General features: G+C 44.5%; 1 protein-coding gene across 1 annotated transcript in view; it reads left to right on the top strand.

Moving 5' to 3' along the window:
• The first annotated feature begins 1488 nt into the window (after window positions 1-1488).
• SKIC2 (SKI2 subunit of superkiller complex) overlaps window positions 1489-20512 on the top strand; it is a 45464-nt gene continuing 26440 nt past the window's right edge. Inside the window, exons 1-14 of the mRNA XM_088446701.1 lie at window positions 1489-1595; window positions 2416-2477; window positions 3246-3367; window positions 3464-3573; window positions 3692-3809; window positions 4741-4855; window positions 4947-5021; window positions 8063-8116; window positions 8968-9143; window positions 11131-11265; window positions 11812-11957; window positions 14153-14299; window positions 19527-19611; window positions 19693-19799. Coding sequence (XP_088302827.1) covers window positions 2465-2477; window positions 3246-3367; window positions 3464-3573; window positions 3692-3809; window positions 4741-4855; window positions 4947-5021; window positions 8063-8116; window positions 8968-9143; window positions 11131-11265; window positions 11812-11957; window positions 14153-14299; window positions 19527-19611; window positions 19693-19799 — 1403 coding nt within the window. The 5' untranslated portion in view covers window positions 1489-1595; window positions 2416-2464. The remainder of the gene's footprint in view (window positions 1596-2415; window positions 2478-3245; window positions 3368-3463; window positions 3574-3691; window positions 3810-4740; window positions 4856-4946; window positions 5022-8062; window positions 8117-8967; window positions 9144-11130; window positions 11266-11811; window positions 11958-14152; window positions 14300-19526; window positions 19612-19692; window positions 19800-20512) is intronic.

The following is a 20512-nucleotide window of genomic DNA, read 5'->3' as shown; positions in this document are numbered from 1 at the left end:
GGGGAGGGAGGATAGGTTTAGGCAGCGGGGAGAGAGGGTTAGGTGTAGGAGAAGGATTTAGTCATGGGCAAAGTGATTCATCAAACTGAGTTGAGTCGCACGGCTCAGCTCAGTGGCGTGTCTCGGGACACGGCTCTTTTGCAGACTACTGAGCTGTATAGCAGGGACGCCGCCGACTCAGCCACGCACTGTTCATCATCCTAATGCAGCAAGCGACTCTCCAGAGTCAGTGCACACACACCCTGACTGAGCCCCGGCGATAGTGGCACAACTCAGAGTGAGTCGCTACCAGCTCCTTCTACTCAGCCCCGAACTGATCATCCTGAAACAGTGACTCTCCCGAGTTAGTGCCTCCCCGCACTTCTGAGATCCTTCTGGACGAGTCAGTTCACACACCCTGGGTCCCTGCAGTAACAGCGTGAGAGGCTAGAGAGGCGACTGTCTCAACACAGCAAACAATGATTCGAGTCATTGTGTCGAGACACTCACTCAGTAGCCATCTCTAGAAGGGTAGGATATCTACCGATGGAGTGGGATTTAAATGCGCCGGTTCAAATCTCGACAGCGGATGACCATCAGGATGAAGATCCCGACAGGGGCAGGTAAGCACCCTATCCCCACCTGCCCCCCCCCCCCCCTGGTGGAGCCTAACCCTACCCCCCCCAAGACCTAACCTCTCCCTGGGATGCCTAATCCTAATCTCCAACTCCGCCCCAAACCTAACCCCTCTAGACTCCCTAATCCTAACCCCCCCACCCCACCCTGCGGCTAACGCCAAGGGCACCCCGGATTTACCTTAGTTCGGGATGGCGTCCATTGCATTCCGGCGTCAGTATTTCGACGCATATCATAAATCCGTAGCCGGCATTCCGCTGTTAGGATTGTGACCGGCAGCTCATATGACTACATCCCCTACCGACAATTGTCGGTATCCTAACGTTGTTGGGATGCCGGCATTGGGTACCCAACCCATAGATACACCACTGCACCAAGCTTATCTTGCCATATGGTGCTAAAAGGCTAGGTGAATGAGGACAAATCTTTACAGTATTGGTGTTACCAGGAAAGATCTATTTTCGTTGCTATTATCCCTGAAACATACCTGAGCCATTTCACAGTGTGATAATACTCTGTGCCTGCTTTGCAACTTATTTCCATTCTAATATATATATATATATATATATTATTACATAGGCTGAAGCAACTACCTACAGAATATCATTACTTTGAGATGGCTCAGACTGACAGGCGTTATATACATGCCGTAAGAGAAGAGATAAGAAAGGAACAGGACATGCCAACAGCGCATGAGTGCATCCTCACCAATAGAATTGCAACTATATATACAGGCACGATCATGTGACCCTGGCTCTGCCCTCCTTGGACCAAGCGTGTTGTCTGGGTCGGTGGCCATTTTGTTGAAGACCAAAGTTTGTGGCGATTCAACGATTTGGCTCATCTAGAAAAAAAACAGTGGACGAGTCCGCAGCACTTCCGCCACACACTGACGTCACGGACCCTGTCTGTCGGCCATATTTGATTCCCCCATATCTGATACACCGGCAAAGTGCTTAGTACTGCTTTCTTACTGAAAGGTAAGTATGTATTAAAAGATCTAATGTGTGAGCTTATTCAGACTGACTGCATGATATGTGCTTTGATTGACTGAGCTGACAAAGTAGCCCTCATAGTCATTGAAGCCCACATATTTATCAGCAGTAGAGAATGTTACATATTGCAGAAACAATCATTACCTGATTATGTATTGTATTTTTTATTTTAAATATATTTTTGGGGTGCATATAATTGGTGATCAAGAAGTTGTAAATCCTGAATCACTGGTATAATGGAGGTTACAGTAATAAGCTTTACAATTAATCTTCCCCTTCTGCAAGGGCTGGATTATGATTTGTAGGTGCCCCAGGACAAATAATTTGTAGGGCCCCTGCCGCTAAAACAGCATTGTCATATACTGCAGAGCTGTCTGTTCACCGACCGTGAGCAGGGAGCAGCACGTTCTACTGTGAGACAGAGGACTATTTACTAAGCCGTGAATGGAGATAAAGTACCAACCAATCAGCTCCTAACTGTCATATCACAGGCTGTGTTCCAAAAAATGTTTGGCTGGTACTTTATCGCCGTCCACTTTATCTCCATCTAAGGCTTAGTAAATAGACCCCATAGGGAGGTATTAGTTTGTGAGTGCTCCTGTAGTGTCCGGTCCCGGTCTGGCACCCTGATTCCCGCAGTTAATCAGGTGTTATAGCTCTTGAAATGACACAATAACATTAGTGCAGCGTTTATGATTCCAAGCTTCATTATAAGACTGTTCACCGTAGACACATTCAGGTTTTCCTGCACGCATGCGATTTATAAATACAACTTGTGTTCTGTTTTTGTTTTACGTTATAACAGCCTCTAATGAAGCCTCTTCTCGGTATCCTGTGAGATCAGAGCCTCTGCAATGAATAAATTAGGTAATCTATAAATTGTATAGAACAGGTTTAGGCCCATCTCTAATATATAGCGCTCATGTGTGTCCCTATACTGCATGCTCTATATAAACTGTAAACTGCCAAGTACAAACTACAGCGGGCAATAAGGAACAGTCCCGTATTTCATGGGGTAGATGTATCAAACCTAAGGAGGACAAGTGGACAACCATTCAGTGCCTCATCTCTTTCTGTGAAGATCATGGCAAGATGATGGTGTGTGATAACTAGATTATACTATTCATTAGGTAATTGTTTTTGGCTTGACCAATTGAACCTGGATTTATGTCCTACACGTGTATTGTGGAAGACTAGTAGTATGCTTATATACATGACCCATGCCGACATGACAACACATCGGATTTTGCCGTTTTAAGTCATCGAAAATTGGTGATTTATAGAAGTTGATAGCTGATAGTTTACATCCCTATATTTGGACTTTGATTTTGTTCTTACAAGTTATGATCCTTTTACTAATGAAAATTATCTCTTTGCTATAAAAATGAATATTGAGCAATGTCTAGAGTAGTTCACTTAGGTTTCTGACCGTCATAGACTTTTAGGACCTGTAGTCCTGTCGTTAGAGCTACAGGCTGCTTATTTCAGATAGAATTATTATTTATTACAGGGTAAAAGTATGGCAGGAGCACTTTTATTTCGAGCTGTTATTTATATTTGTGAATATAATTAATTTCATGGCTTATAAGGTTTTTTTGTGTTTTTTTTTAATGAAACAATAATAAATATCAACAGATCTCTCCGCTGTGGATCCATTGGATCTCCCGTTCTCTATCCTGGAAGTGGGCATCGCTGGGAGATTAGAACTCCTCACTAATCCTCCCAACACTAATGGATCTACTTTACCATTAACCACAGTATGTTCATTACAGATTTAATGTTCTCTCTCTTTTTTTTTCATCCTTTACTAAAACTAAGCTGATCAGTTCTTGTCTCCCATCTTGCTGCTCTAGCTTCCTAATGGCTTACCACCATATGACGTAGATCTGTCCGTGGAAGTGATCCAGAAGTATCTTGCTGATCCAGAATGGCTTTCTATCCATGACTTTGATAGAAGTCAGCGGTAAGGGAGAGCTTGGAAAACTAGCTGTTCTATGCTGTTCCACCACTAGAGGTGCTAGTCTGGCACATTTACCTGTGACACAAGGCAGACTAACTCAACTCCTGTGTTTGTTACTCAGTTCCTGGCCTCGGGTCAAGGATGTGGCCTCTCTGTATCACATGGATATCAGTGCCCCGCAGACTGAGCTCAACATGGAGCGGAACTCGGCCACTGGAGAACTGCGTGGCATTGGCGAGGTACACGTTTGTCATGCTTGACTAGCATAATGGGTACTCAATGGCTCTTCTCTAAAGTCCCACCTGGACTATGGTTTTCCTGTACGTGTTGGCTTGTACTTAAACTCCTCTTCTCCTTCCGCTCATCTGGAGACATTGTGGCACATGAACGGCCAGCAACTGGTAAATTGGGGAGAGTGAGTTATTGGAAGCACAAAGTTCACCCTTTAAAGTTTCTGCCATATTTAACAATATTTTGTTTATTTATTCACTTCATGTTCTGCAGAAACAATGGCCTCAGTCGCTCTGCAGAAATAACCTTAATTGTTTTAAATGAAATGAGACTGGAAGCTGCTGCTCTGGGTCATCCAAGATCAAACAAATATGTCCGACACACTCAGGAGACGCTGCCCACCATGGTCAGATAACCATAAAGTGGCGAATTGCCTGTTTTCTCGGATAACGCTTCAGAATAATAAGAGAGTTGACCATAGGCAGCTCAGCACTGTGAGTAAAGAACCTGCCTTCATAGATCATACATGGGGTCTCTGTACTAATCCTTGGTGAGAGAGAAATTAGACAGAGATAAAGTACCAGCCAAGCAGCTCCTAACTGTCACTTTACATGCAGTGTGTTTGAAAAATGACAGGAGCTGATCGGTTGGTACTTAATATCCGTCCACTTTATCTCTTTCCAGAGCTTAGTACATAGACCCCTAATTTCCCAAAGCCTTGCTTCATTATGACCTGGTTTTCTGCTCTACGATTCTATCTTTAGCATCAAAATCACCTTGTTAGGTGTTTAAGGTTGTTACCAAAAAGTTGAGAAGCTAATATAGTTCTGTGCGGAGGTGATTTGCTGGGAGTCCTATCTGGTTGGAGATAACAAGTCACACTGTACAGCAGATAATCATTATTCTTCATTATATCCTACAACCATTTCTTTTTCTCAGGTCTCTGTAAACCACGCTAGTCTCTCTGCTCAGAATTCACTCTCCCTCCGGCGCCCTCCAGGTCCTCCGTCACAGTCTGTCCGGGGTAGTACCTCTAACTTCCCTTTTTGGCCTGGTAAGCTATGTATACAGCCTATACAAAGCACGCTTTTATCTAATGTAACACAGTCCTCACCTTTGTGCCAACTTCTCTTATTCGTCCACAGGTGGAATGGATGAACCCACACTTGAACAGATAAAAGCCATTAATGATGAAGATGAAGCCCTGGACTTTGTCACAGGTGCCATACCGGACCTATATAAACCTATTTAAAAAATGTGTTTATAATTTGCACACGGCTGAAGCAGCCATTTTGTAGGCGGAGCCAATGATGAGGTGAATGCAGCCTGTCTATTTGCTAGGAATGTTGGCGTAAGTCATTCTAATGAGAAAGCAGCCTATACATTCACAAAGACAGATGATGTTTTAGGTGAAAATGTGTATTTCACAAAAAGGAAGGATGTATTTAATTCTAGTTTTAAATTACTAAATTCAAAGCGCTATTTAATTTTGGCATATTAGATATTTCTGCAACGCGGAATACCCAACCCGCGGAACCTCATAACACATATTGAAGGTTTGGGTTGGAATTTGGTTTATTTGGCTCTTTGATTTGGTTGAATTGTTATGATTCAGAATACCAAACCTGAGTCCCCATTTTCTTGCAGTCTTGGGGGTAAATTTATTAACATACGAGTTTGTGTTTATTTAAACTCACTTTGCATCGCCGAAACACGGGTGATTTTCCCGTTTTTTAAACTCTCAAATTTACTAAGAAGGGAGTTTAGCTGAGAGTGAGATGGCTGATGGTGAAGCAGAATGAGATTTCTCACCCGAGTTGCAGGTTTTGAAGGAGATTACTCACCCGAGATTGCAGTGTCTTCTCTCTGCCTAACCCCCCCTGAGCAAGCAGCCTGCACATATCAGTGAGATATGTGAATGCTGCTTGTGTGTTGTACCTGTAAAAAACGGGTTAAATGTTTTTTTTTTTTTGTTTTTTTTAGACAATGTAGGGTCCCCCCCAAAAACATAACCAGCCCCGGACTGCACAGCCAGTCCTGGTTCCTAAAATTACGGGGAACAAAACGAGTAGGGTTCCCCCGTAGTTTAGGAACCAGCACCTTGCTGCAGGGCCATTGCTGGTTTTAAATATAGGGGGGGGGGGAAACTTAGAGGTCCCCCTATGTTTTAAACTAGCACCAGACCCAAACCGACCGGGGTGTAATGCCACAGCCAGGAGACCCTATCACCTGGTCTCCAGGGCCAAAGCATTAACACCCCAAGCTGGTCAGCCCAAGCACCAAGACCCCCACGTGTAACCAGCCAATGTGCTGCCGCTGATTGGCTAGTGGCCTGTGTAAAATACAGATGATAGTGATCATCTGTCATTTTGCAAGGTGCAAGTATATGTCACAACATATACTTGCACCTGTCCGCCTTGGATCGGGACACTCGGTTTATTTTGCCAAGTCCGGGGATGCTACGGAGAGCAGCGGTGAGTATGGGATCTTTTTTACAGGTACGCCCATGGATTCTACGGGAGAAGGGGACATGAACATCTGGCAGCAGGTAAGTATGTGTGAGTGAGGTAGGTGAATGTAATAAAGTTGTACTTTAGACATTGTGTATGTATGTACTGTGTTTTTTTTAACTATTTATTTTACAGTGGGGGTACAGGTGCCGGCCGCCTGCTGGCACTTGTAGTTCCACAAGTGCCAAAGGGCAGGCTTGCTGGCACCTTTAGTTCTACTGTAAATTACAATAGTTTTGAACAATTTTCCCCATTATTACCCCCGTTCCTCCCACTCCAGGGATGCGGGGAAGAGTCCCAGGCTTCTGCCTAAGCCTGGGGTTTCGGGAGAGGGGGGACCCACCTCCCCTAAGATCCCCGGCTTCGGCTGACCGGCTTGGGGTGTTAATGCTTTGGCCCTGGAGAACCGGTAATAGGGTCTCCTGGCTGTGGCATTATACCCCGGTCGGTTTGGGTCCGGTTCTGGTTTTAAATATAGGAGGACCCCTATGCATTTTTTCCCCCCCTATATATAAAACTAGCACTGGCCCTGCAGCCAGGTGCTGGTTCCTAAATTACGGGGGAACCCTACTCGTTTTGTTCCCTGTAAATTTAGGAACCAGGACTGGCTGAGCAGTCCAGGGCTGGTTATGCTTTTGGGGGGACGTCCCTAAGTCATTAACTTAAAATAAAAAGAAATGGATATACATGCAGAAACATACACATGTACGTTTCTACAAAACTTGCAGCACAGGAGGTGGAGTGTTGGAAACTTCAATGTATCAGCGAGTTTGCTACAATCTCATGCAAGATTGTAATCTTGATTCTTGGTAAATTTCCAAGTTGCATCTTTTCCATGAAAAGTACTTCTGAGTTTGCCCGATGGTGAGTTGTTTCGAGTTTGCTTTCTCACCCAAGTTTTACGAGGGAGAAGAGATAAATCTCTCCCAAACTTACCCGAGTTTGTCTTTAATTTGCGAGATGAAAAAAAATGCCTAAACTCACCCGAGACCAAACTCGAATCTTCGTAAATTTGCCCCTTAGTAACCGAACGACAGGATGGACAGAAGAGGATGTTATTTTAATTTCTCTATGATCCTTTTATGATCTATAATCTAACACCTTTTCAAATTTGGAAAGTTATCTGAGCAATACCTTATCGCAGAATGAGGAAATGCAATTCCTGTGCATTCGTGTGTCCCTTTTGTCCACTGAGGTCTATAACGCCAATGTTTGGTATTAGTGTTTGTAGCTCACTATAGATTTCCCAATGCTTTTACCCTTTTTGAAAACCAGAATTCAAATGGACTGCAACACAATGGTAATAAAAATGTGGGTATGGCGGCACTAGAAAAGACTGTTTCTAGCATCAGACCTATATTAAATGCCCTTTTCTGGTATTAGAAACAGCTGTTAAATGTCAGCGGATATGAGTTCTAATGGACAGCAATGTCGCACCGTGGTCAGCATTGCTGACTCACAATTCAATTCCTATCCAGAGCCCTATGAGTGTGGAGTTTGTATGTTCTCCCTACGCTTCTGTGGGTTTTCTCTGGGGATTTTCGGTTTTCTCCCACACTCCAAAAACTATTCTGGTAGGGTAATTGGCTGCCATCTAATATGTGCCCTAGTGAGTGCATGGCAGGGATTTCAGATTGTAAGCTCCAATGGCAGCACTGCGTGATTGCTGGCACTATAGAAATGATGATGATGATGATAATAATGGTGACCTTAGGCAGTCATGCTAATCGTTTTTCTCTTTACCAAAATAGATCTTTTAACTGTTCCTCCCGGTTGGAAAAACGGAATAAATTTCAAGCAGCCAGGTAACCGCCATGCGTAGCGTTTTGTGAGTAATTCTACAGGTTCTAGGAAAAGTCTCATTCAAAACACTATGGACCTCATTCAGAGTCTCTCGCTAGATGCGATCGCTCGCCCCCAGCGTATGCAAATTTGTCAAAGTGACGCCACGGGAAGCGATCGCTCGCCAAGGCATAAGCACGCCCACCATGTCTTAGTGAGGGGCCAGCATACGCCCATTCGCACAGGCAGAGCCGCCCACCAGCACACGTCATCTCCAGGAAGTGTATTAAAACACTGGTACATCGAGGACCATCGGAAGTGATCGCAGTGCTTGTGGTTGCCTTACCCTACCCAAGCACTGCGAGGACTTCAGTGTAAAAAACAGGCATGTGACGTGTACTATGACGCTGCGTGTTAATTATACACGCCTCTAAAACGGCATTGAAACACTCAGGGACGCCTGCGTTCGCACCTCCACTCCCCTGTTATTAGTGTCCTGCCCCTGTTACCACCCACAAACGGCCTCTCCTGTCACTGATTACACTGGGCTGTCTTTGCTGGGCGAGCGAGCGGTCTGCGATCGCACAGAGTAGTTTGCGCACGCGCAGAACGAACTGTGCGCATGTGCGTACGCAAACCATTGGGCCGCTTGCGAGCGCACAGCGCTAGCGAGAGACTCTGAATGAGGTCCTATATTCGGAGATAAAGTCTTATCATTTACATGCAGAGATAACACGGAAAGAAATGTTTTAATATGTTTTGCTTTTGCCAGAGTTGTAAAGTAGAGGGTGACAGAATCCACTAGAAACCTGAGACCGATATTTACATACATGGACTGTGTAATAATTGCCATCGATGCCTTTCTTCCTGACAGATGCCTTACAGACCCCCGGGTTTCTGCCTCTTGCCAGTATGCTGGGGACTCTGGAAGATTTCACATTGGGAGACTCGGGTGAGGACGAGGATGAAGAGAAATCAAAAACCAAGGATAAAAGGGCAGTGCCAGAGGTTCTCCCTCGGACAAACAGCCTGGAAGAACTGGGTGTGGAGGTCAGTTAAACAGGGAAAGGACCATTGGCAGAAAGTGGGTTTGACTTTTTACATTCAAATGCGTCTTATTCACACAGAAATCATCCGCTATACACAGGGCCGGCCCTAGCCCAAATTTTTGGGTAAGCGAGTATATTTTTTGGTGCCCCCCTATGCAGTGCCCGCGGTAGTGGTCCCCCCTGTGCAGTGCCCCTTGTGCCCCCAGTTGTAAGCTTATATAGTGCCCCCAGTAGTAGTCCCCCTATGCAGTGCCCCCAGTAGTGGTCCCCAGCTTGTAGTGCCCCTAGTAGTAATCCCCCCTCTTGTAGTGCCCCTAGTAGTCCCCCCCCATTGTTGTGCCTCCAGTGGAGTTCCCCCCTCCCATGTGGTGCCCCCAGTAGTAGTCCCCCCTTGTAGTGCCCCCAGTAGTAATCATCCCTTCAAGTGCCTCCAGTAGTAATCCCCCCCCCTTTAAGTGCCCCCAGTAGTAATCCCCCCTTCACGTGCCCCCAGTAGTAATCCCCCCCTTCAAGTGCCCCCAGTAGTAGCCCCCTTCTAGTGCCCCCAGTAGTAATCCCCCTTCTAGTGCCCCCAGTAGTAATCCCCCCTTCTAGTGCCCCCAGTAGTAATCCCCCCTTGTAGCCCCCCCCCCCAGTAGAGACGTAATAAAAAAAAAACACACTTCCCTGAACCCCCGCTCCTGCTCCCGCCGCCGCTATCAGCTACTCCGTCCGTTCTCCAGGGCCGCTTTGCATTATGGGAGAGAGTTCATGACATCATGAAGTCTCTCCCATTACCCACTGCGGGTGCCGGAAGATGGCTCAAACAAACTGAAACAAACACACAGCTGCCGGCACTGTGTAGCGCTGGCCGAACTCCGTCCGCTCAGTGCTACATGCGCGGTGCAGCTATGTCACAGAGACATAGTCTGCACTGCGGTAAGCCTCTAATAAATCTGCTTGGCCGCGGTGCCCTTCACTATGTGGCGCCATAGAACCGGCCCTGGCTATACAGCAGCAGTATAAGATTAAAGATGTGTCATCATACATCTAGACTCCTTGCGCGTTAAACAGCCCTTCTAATCGCACCATGCCCTGCCATGACTCGGTAGCGCAAGCATCTTTTTTTTGCAACTTGCTACCTTCAAATGAGTCTTATTCACACAGCGATGTGACTAAATAGCACAAGCAGCTTCTGCTGATTAAAATGACATGCAGGATGCCTATGTTTTCTGAGCGAGTGCGGGTGTATCTGCATGTGAATGCTACGTTACAGTGTCAGTGACTGCAACACTGTAACGTAGCGTTTCGCATGCAGATACACCCGCAGACGCACACAGAACACATGCATGCTGTATATCATTTTAATCAGCAGAAGCTGCTTGTGCTAACATTTCGCATCACTGTGTGAATAAGACGCATTTTAAGGTAAAAAGTCTAAAAAAAAAAAAATGCTCGGCACTACTGAGGCTAGATGTATGAGGACACATCTGTAATCTTATACTGCTGCTGTATATTGGATGATTTCCAATGTCATATATTAAATAACGAATCTGTGTGACATTACCCTTTTGCCCATGCCAAGTACCATGCATGGGCACAGCAGACATTTAAATGCCAGTAGCATAACCTGTAGTCAATCAGCACTTTGGAACTTTACCAAGGACTATAGCAACTTACAGCTAATCGCAGAACTCATCCTATCAGAGGGCTAGGCCAACTTTTATTCAATGATTGTATAGGGCAGGTCTTGACCAAGTGAGTTGGGGGCTAAAAAGGTGTGACTCCCAATAGATTGCATGGATTATTTGACAATCTGCCCTAAGAACATAATCTGGAATCTTATTTGGTTGCACACCTCTGCCGCAGACACTCGGCCTCTGCAGCGCTTGTCACAGCACTTGTCCGACCTGTATACAAAGTTTGTCATATTCCGTCACTCTTTTATTCCAGAATGCGTGGTCCTGCTGACTGACGCAAACTGTCCCTCTCTCATTTGTCTCCCTCAGACGTCGGCTACTCCTGCACTTGTTCCTGCAGCCTCACCCCCACCGGAAACCTCCCAGGAGCAATGGGCCGTCCCTCTGGACAGTAACTCCCCTGTGGATGACTTCTATAAGCGTATTCCAGAGCTGGCCTTTAAGGTGGGTTGTGTATGCAATCATATGTTTACCGGGTACATACGTTTTCCATGTGTGCCTGTTTCCAAGAAATTCCTGGTTATCTCCACTTGAGATCTTTAAATCACTTCCTGAAAAAAAACTTGAGAAAACCAGAACTGTTATAGCAAAATATAAATGACAGCAAGAGAAGTAGCAGTATAACAATAAAGGGTACGGGTATTCTCACAAAGGGATGCTACATGCACAGAGCAAGGGTGGTCCAGTTAGTACATTTTGTGGCTACATTTACATACTTAGGAGCATTCCCATTTGTAATGTAAGGGGCACTTTGGAAATTCAAGATGGGCGCCTAGCCTTTGGTATGCCTCCCAACTTTTGCCTTTGGAGCAAATTAGGCCACACCTATGTCTGTGAGGCCACACCCCATCCATGTTCTGACACGCCTACACCACACCTATGAATGTGAGGTCACGCCCTTTTCAAATCGAGCCTGTTGGGGTTCTGTTCCAGGTATATTTTGTATACGAGCCCTTGTAGTGTTACATATTGACTGTGTTTGGTTTGCAGCATCCATTTGAACTGGACCCCTTTCAGAAGAAGGCTATTCAGTGCCTAGAGGCCGGTTCCTCTGTCTTTATTGCTGCTCACACATCTGCAGGGAAGACTGTGGTGGCTGAGTACGCTATAGCGTTATCTCTCAAGCATATGACCAGGTGGGTGCATTGCTGGTGGCAGCTACAGTATGTGTATAATGCACTGTGTGAAGCTATGTGCTGCACTCCTGCATGTGTGAGGAGTGCAGCACATAGCACTAAGTAATATACCCAACCCTGTATACTCAGGGTTGGGTATATTACTTAGTCACAATTTAGACTCTGAAAACTTAGACACCATAATGTCAGCAGGTACAATCCCGAAATGGATGACATGGACTATATGTAAACAGAAAAAATGCTGACAGGTACATCATTTAGACAGTTAATATAGACAATTTTAAAATGTCAACAGGGTCAAAATGTTGACAAAATATAGACTAATTATAAGGTCGACACCAAAATGTTAACAGGATAAAAATGTCGACATTCATAATGAAATAACACAGCTGCTGCTAAAAGCCAGCGGCTCAGACGCCTGTGAGAGCCGCCTTCCTAAAAGAAGCAAAATAGTTACATTTAAGAAAAAAAATATGCATGCCCCAAACCCACCCCCCCACCCCCACCCCCACAAAGATAACCAGCACTGGACCTCTGAGTCTGGTCTGGTATTGGAAAATAGGGGTAAAAAAACAGTGTTGTGTTCCCACTATTCTCCAATAACAAGCTCCAGGCTGCTCCAGCTTGGGGGGCTTACGTTATAGCAGGGAGACACACAGCATGGGGACCCCTAGCCATAACGTAAAACAGCTTCAAACTGGTCCGCTAGGGCTGGAACCCCTTGGAAAGTCGGGACAACCCCTGGGCGGTGGGTACGGGGGTAATGGTTGATAAATAGTCGGTGCAGGCTTGCTAGGACTTGTAGTCCGCCTGTAAAGAACATTATTATTTAACTATTTATTAACCATTACCCCCGCACCCGCCACCCAGGCATTCAGAGAAGAGTTGTTTGTCCCTCAGGAGGGGGGGACCCTGTTTATGGGTGGTCCCGACTTTCTAAGGGCTTCAGACCCTGAACTGACCAGTTTGGGGCTGGTTTACGTTATGACAAGAGGACTCCACACTGTGTGTCCCCCTGCTATAAGCCCAATGGCGAGTCTATAATGGGTGCTGGGTCCAGTAGGGTCTACACCGCACACCCTTCAGCCATATATATACGCAGTCTCCGGAGAACTGCGTCTGCCTTTGGCCCGGCGCTATAGAGCAGCAAAAGTCAAAGGACCACTCTCCCAGTGATTTGCACATGCATCGGAGGATAGGACCAGTCCATGTTGCAGCAATCACTGTATAGTTATGAAGCGAGGGATCCAAGTATAGTTATACCACATATACGCCTTCCATATAGGCCATATGTCATTTGCATGATTGAATTATATGTGCTTGCTAGATATATTTTAGACAGCATATTGTGCTTATTACATTTGTTTTATATGCCTCAAAGGTTGCTCACACAGTATTTATTCATCTATGTTGCTCAGGACAAAAAGTGTAATAATAGAGTCTTGCGCCGTTTTGTCTAAAAGTTATTTTTAGTTTTTTTTTTTATATATTATTCTCCTGGGGACTACCCAGTACATACCACAGCACCTTCATATTTTATAACAATTTTAGTATATATGGTTACTGATTTCTATTACAATTGGTCTTTTCGTCATCTATATATCCTACACAGGGATTGGTTTCAGGCAGCGCCTCACCCTTTGTATTTTTTTTACACTTGCCACTATTTCCTCGGCCGGCTTTTAGCAGCAGCTGTGTTATTTTACCATGACGGTCAACATTTTGAACCCGTCGACATTTTGGTTGCCGACCTTATGACTGCCAGCATTTTAACTGATGACATTTTGACTGTTATGCAGGTGCACATTCTAAGTGCTCTTCGTACTTAGAGTGTGCACCTCCATTCTTTCTTCCCTGCATTGTACTACAAGTCTCAGCATGGTAGCACCTCTTATTTTTTTTTAAATTAGGGTACGCAGTCCAAGCCCCCCTCCCCCTTTTATCAACATTTTGACTATCGACATATATTTATTCATTGTTGACATTTTGACTTTCCACATTTTAAATGTCGACTTTATGACATTCTTATTGTCTAAGTTTTGAATGTGTAAATTTGGACTAAATCCCGTATGTACATGCTGTGTCCGTATTAGTGACTTTCTCTCTGAGAGCTAGACTATGCAGCATTCTGTCTTTCTGATAGTAAATCATCCGTACTTAGTAACTGTACTGTGTCCATACATCTTCTTCCCCAGGACTATATACACTTCCCCTATCAAGGCTTTGTCCAATCAGAAGTTTCGAGATTTTAAAATCACATTTGGAGATGTCGGACTAATTACAGGAGACGTCCAACTTTATACCGGGGCAGCGTGTCTCATCATGACCACAGAGATCCTAAGGTACATGTGCAGATTACAGCAAATAAAGCCGCTGTTTGGTATTAGTACATATGAGAAGCACTGAATGTGAGATGATAACTAGAGTGCTTATACTTAACTGAATAAGTCCGGCATACTCTTTCACTCCTCTGCAGCAGGCTGCTATGTAGGCGGAGGTTCTTCTCTAACTGAGCATGTTTTGTATGAGTGACAGCTTTACAGACTTGCTGTTCTACATACGTCCTGTGTGGATTGGTTGCTTCATACACAGGGCATCACAGTCATTCCAATGCCTACAGAATCCATGTATGTAGGCAGCTGTTTGTATTGGAGTGGGGACTAATGCTTTCCATGTTAGAAGAGCTGGGGTGTCCCTGTGACATGTTTCGCGGATGGCCTCAGTTTCCTGCCTGTCACTGCGAAATGCGTCGCAGCAACACCAGAGTGAGATAACAAATTTTATTTTATTCGTTTTTATTGCTATTTTTAAAGGACATCTTTGTTTTGTTTTTTACCTACATATTTTGATTTTTTTTAGATACTGTGATACTTTTTATTATCTATTGTTGCCAGATTGCAAACTCCAAGACCAAAAATGTTACTGAATGCTATGTGGGGATTCGTACTCACATTGGTTCTATCAATAAATTACATTTTAGTTGACCTCTTGGATGAACATTCTGGGATTTCAGCTCCTATACATGTAATTGGATTGTACCATCGCTCCTATGCTTGTGATTTTAAATCGTATCTGTGAATCCACGTTACTGGGATCTCTATTTCTAAGTCAGCGCCAGACTACCATGTTATGTATAGTCCCATGTGCTGCAGACTTGGATATCCCGTTAAGGTGCCAGTCTACACACCAGTCTTTCCTTTGATGCACATTAATGTTGATGGAACTTTTCATTCTACTTGTGCTATAGGGCTTGATTCAGAGCTGCACGCTAATGCTGCCGCCACTGCAAATGCGCACGCAGATGCTGTGCGAAAATATGCAAATCTCGCAGCCGTTGTACTGAGCCGCCCACCCGCGTCTTCGCAAATCCCAGCATCTGCGTACAAAGACGCAGCACCAGTCACAGATCATATGATTATCGTAGTCCTGAGTGAACCTATGGTCCCACAGATGGGCCGCAGGAACTGAGATGCCAGAGCCATATTCCTCAGATGCAGAGTGTGGTGTGTCCCGGGAAATGGTCACGACACTCCTGCGTTCTTTTCCCTGTTACCTCCCCCAAATGTTCCCTGACTGGCAATCACACCACGAATAGAAAGTCGCTGTATATGATTAAGGTAATGCACCTTGATGCATTCGCAGTTTACCGATAATCGATCAACTCTGTAAAGATTTGCTGGGTAATCATATATTTGCACCAGGCACCTATTATAGAAAAACCAATGCTGTTTGGAATTCTCTGATTTGCTGGGTAATCATATATTTGCACCAGGCACCTATTATAGAAAAACCAATGCTGTTTGGAATTCTCTGATTTGCTGGGTATACTGTCTTTATTTAATATCTGTAAACACCAGAGTAACTTTAAATTTAATTATATAGTCAGATCTTATCTCCTAGCTTCATGGGATGCTGTTTTAGCCTTGCTTGTTTGTATTAGAATTTTATGACTTGTATCTGGTGTGGGTGAGGGTAATGAGGGTGGGTGTCATCAGTGACTACACATGTTATGCTTAACTATATAATCAGTAGGTTACAAGGCTTTAGGCTTGTACAAGGCCGCTAGGTTTTATTTCAAAGTGGGTTTTTTCTAAGTGGGACTACATGTACAGCATAACTTCAAGAGTTAGTCAGGAGTTAAGCAGGAGGAAGACAGGAGGACAATATTTTAAAAGAACTCTCTATAACTTGGAAAAAAGCAAAGGATCTTCTGAGCTTCTGGAAACCCTGCTACTCAGCAACCAGCTTCCATTATAACCTGGACACACCTTTTGACAACACCCTGCTTCAGCATTGCAAGCAACTACCTGCTTACTGAACATTTAATACTTGTATGTTTGCGTTTCTTCTCTACATTGTTTAAATCATTCCAATACCACTGTCAATTTATTTTTACTGTAGTATCTACCATTGTTTCACACCTATACCTTTTTTTTATATATATATATATATATATATATATATTCATACTTTAGACTAATTCTCAAGTCTTGCTACTTTAACAGCTCTACACTCCTTTTTTGGTTATAATTTACTATTGTAGTTGTGCCTTTACATCTTCCAGCACTGTTCTTTCTTTTATCTGATTTTGACCTTTGACCTGTACTGCTCCCTCATCTCAAACTCATTACTACTACTGACTTTTTCACCCCCAACCGCCTCATCTACACGATTTCTCTTTTATTCTACTCCACCCTCACTCAGCCGCTACATTATTTTTTCCTCTACCACCAGTTTTCACCTCTTTTCTCCATCCATAGTCCCCTCTACGTTCTCCCCCTCCTCTGTCTCTCTTCATCACATATAAGTCTCTCAACTGCATCTCCCACAACTCCAGTATTATTCACTTCTCTTCCACCATGGTCCTGCTGCACCACCACTAAACCCTGCACCCTCTCTTTTCTCCAAGTTACCTATCCTCTCCCCCCCCCCCCCACACCACACTAAACCTCCACCTGACCCACCACCTGCTGTCACCCTTCCTCATTCAGAAGCCAGCCACATAACCCCACACTCCTTATTCCCCTTCTCTAGATCAGTATCACCTCCACACTGCATCAACCCTAATAATCTCATTCTCCTCTCACCTCTTAACTCTGTCCCTCTCTCCTGTTCCCTCTGGAAAGCCAGTTTTGTCTATAATAAACTGGTCTCCGTTCATGAGCACTTCATCTGCAATGCCTGGATTCTCCTAGCCATCACCAAACCCTGGATTTACCCCTCTGACACCACTGCTCCTGCAAAATTCCTTCATCACTTGGCTTCCTGGCTCTTAATCTTCAAATGGGCCATCAAGACCCATTTCTTCCTCAATGCTTTCCAGCGCTCATCCTAACCCACTACTCTATGCTCCTTCCTCACTATCTAGCCCATCTGTGTCACCCCTGTTTGTCTGACCCTCCCCTCAGAATGTAAGCTCTCGCGAGCAGGGCCCTCTTTCCTCACGTGCTTCTTCTTGCCTTACTTTTACTTTCATTCACAATGGCACCTAAAACTGATTACTGACACCCTGCTGCTTATTTAGGTGTTATGCAGCAATGTATATAAATCATGTACTTGCACTGCATTGTCTGTACTGTTAATAGCTGTTGTCTTGTGTGCTCATTTGTTTCTGTACTTTGTCAGGCGCTGCGGAACCCTTGTGGCGCCATATAAATAAAGGATAATAATAATAATAATAATAATAATAAAAGATCGGTCTAAGCGCTGCCCACTTCTAAGCACTGGCCACTCCACCCATCACGTTAGCTATACATTACTGTGTTGTAGTGCTTATTTGGGCCTCATTTTCACATTAAAGTGGACCTGTCAACAGGGGGACATGGGGCCAGATTCACAGTCCACTCCGATAGTGGCCGATGGTCGCATGCGTAGGATCTGTACTACGAATGTGTCGGTCAGTCTCTACGAGATTACTTACAGTGCTCCTTAAGCTGCTGCTTGATTGACTGTTAGGGGGGCGAAGGATGGGCGGCGACGGCCAGCGTCCCAGAAAATGGGGTTGCAGCGGCGATGCTAAAAGCGTACAGCCTTGAGCCAGGCCCTTGGTCACCTGGCAGATGATAAGTAAGATTTGTATGCTAAAGTTGGGCAGTGCTCTTTATGGCTCCCGTAGTCCAGGTGGGAAATCTATTTGTACCAGACCCACTGGAAGAGCTTATACAGAGGGCAGACCTTCTTCTGGAGAGACCTAGCCATATTTGGAGAGTTGACAGGGAGGACAGAGGGGCTCCGGGGCAACACTTTGTTACTTGACTCTTTCTTGGAGGATACACAGGATGGAGAGGACAACCTTTGTATATTTCTGTGGTGTAGGTTTCCATTATTTTCCTTAAAATTCTGCAAAAAGTCAAAATGGGAATTAGTCACGATCCAGATGGTGAGAATGCCGGTAGTCACAATACCGACAGCGGCATCCCGATGGTCACAATCCCAACAGATTCCGACGGTGAGTATTAGGTTTAGGGTTAGGCACTAGGGACAGGGTTAGGGTTAGGCACTAGGGGGTAGGTTAGGGTTAGGATTGGAGTTAGAATACTTACACTACCAAAAGATGCCCCTGTCAGTATTCTGACATCGGGATTCCCTACCCAGCCAGTCAAAATGATTGACTCTAAGAAGCCTAAACCCACTTCTGGGCAAAGATTATCCTTAACATTTACTAATACAGTGCCATAACATTCTGTTGCGCTTTACAATTACCTCATTTACATGTGTGAAATGCTCTTTGCATATTCTGCTCCTCATTTAGTTCATTTGGAAGTCGGGCTCACAAAGCTGCCATTCTGTTTCTGTTTTACATGAATGTTGAGACCGGTGACAAAACGGTACCAATTTTGTATAAGGGGTGGTCTGAACCGCTGCCATGGAGAATAGAACCCCCCGCAGATTCAAAATAGGATATGTGCTGGCAGCAGTATATGTTCAGTAGAAGGATAAAAACAAAAATAAGCCATAAAATAAAAGTTAAAACAGGAGCCGACTGTGGTAACGCGAAACGCGTTGAATTATTGGAAAGTTGCAGGAACTCATTTTGACTTTTTATTTTGTGGTTTATTTTTGTTTTTTTATACGTATGTTTTTAAGACGTTATTGACTGATGTTTATGTGTCTTATCTTTTTGTTTTGATAGAAACCTTCTATTTTTACATTTTATATTGTTTCTGGCTGCAGAGATATTTTAAAAATTTGAAATATGTCTTTAAGTCATCATTGATTAGTATTATTCAGACAAGATTTAATTTTGTGCAAATTAATTCAATGCAAGTAAGAAAGAAAGGTGTAAATTACTGTACTGTGCTCGTTCCCAATCCTGAGTGATAAACATCGGTAACGTGTAGATGCCGTGAGATACAAAACGTTCCATCTGTGGTTTAGAATTACACTGTTTTTGCCTTTTGTAAATGATCAGGTCTTGTCTTCGGCTCATTATCCTCCCAATAATGTTTCGCTCTCTTGCATTATCTCGCTGTTACATTTAATCTTATGTTCCATACACCGGTCTCTGCCTTTGAACTTCACCCCATATTCTCTCCTGAAAAATAACTCCATCACACTTTCTCCACCCAGGTCCATGCTGTATAACGGTTCCGACGTAATTCGAGACTTAGAATGGGTGATCTTTGATGAGGTTCATTATATTAACGATGTGGAGGTAAGAGTCTCCACTTACACACCTTTATCATTTATGTTCCCCTCATGACCCCATTAACGCCACTTGTGACTCCACCCACAGCGAGGCGTTGTATGGGAGGAGGTCCTTATAATGCTACCAGACCATGTGAACATCATTCTACTGAGCGCCACAGTACCCAACACCGTGGAGTTTGCAGACTGGATCGGGTGAGCTTTGGTGCAGATATATTTGTAGATGGTCATTTCAGTTATAGCGCTATTCCTACATCATAGTATTTCTGCTATTGCGGGGTTAGGGCCTGATTCAGATCCGCACACAATGCCGATAGTTTGCAGATTGAACTTCGCATGCGCAACCATTGAATTCTGATTACGCTTGCACAGAAGATTAGCTAGCAAAGTGAGTGACGTAGCCAGCGTTTGGGGGAACCAACGGGGGGTGGCTAGAGAAATGCAGGCGTGTTGGAGAGTGTAAACACTGCTTTCTGGGCGTCCATAAAATAGCTAATTCCTTCTTCCTGGAGAGTAGAAGAGCCCCCTGTGTGTCTGGGGCAGCTTAGACTTACTCAGAGCGCTGATGGCCTCCTGATCTGCTTCTTATGTTTCCAGTTTTGTGCGTGAGGCATAATCGGTTCCCGATTTATATAATGAATTATAAAGCGAACTTTTAATACAATACAAAGGGCAAAATTTACTCGTCGGCGGGTTCTAAACCCTGGTGGTTTGGCGGCGGGTTCTCTTCTGTTCTAAACCCCGGGGGTTTGGCGGCGGGTTCTACTCTGTTCTAAACCCCGGGGGTTTCTTGGCGGTTTGACGGCGGGTTCTATTCTTGTCTAAACCCCGGTGGTTTGGTGGTGGTTTGACGGCGGGTTCTATTCTGTTCTAAACCCCGGGGGTTTGGTGGCGGTTTTGCAGTGGTT

The sequence above is a fragment of the Taudactylus pleione genome, unplaced genomic scaffold, assembly GCF_031769625.1.
Source record: "Taudactylus pleione unplaced genomic scaffold, aTauple2 ptg000400l, whole genome shotgun sequence".
Classification (NCBI taxonomy): Eukaryota; Metazoa; Chordata; class Amphibia; order Anura; family Myobatrachidae; genus Taudactylus; species Taudactylus pleione.
The sequence above is the reverse complement of the archived record's forward strand: the minus strand, read 5'-3'. Positions and strand labels throughout refer to the sequence as shown.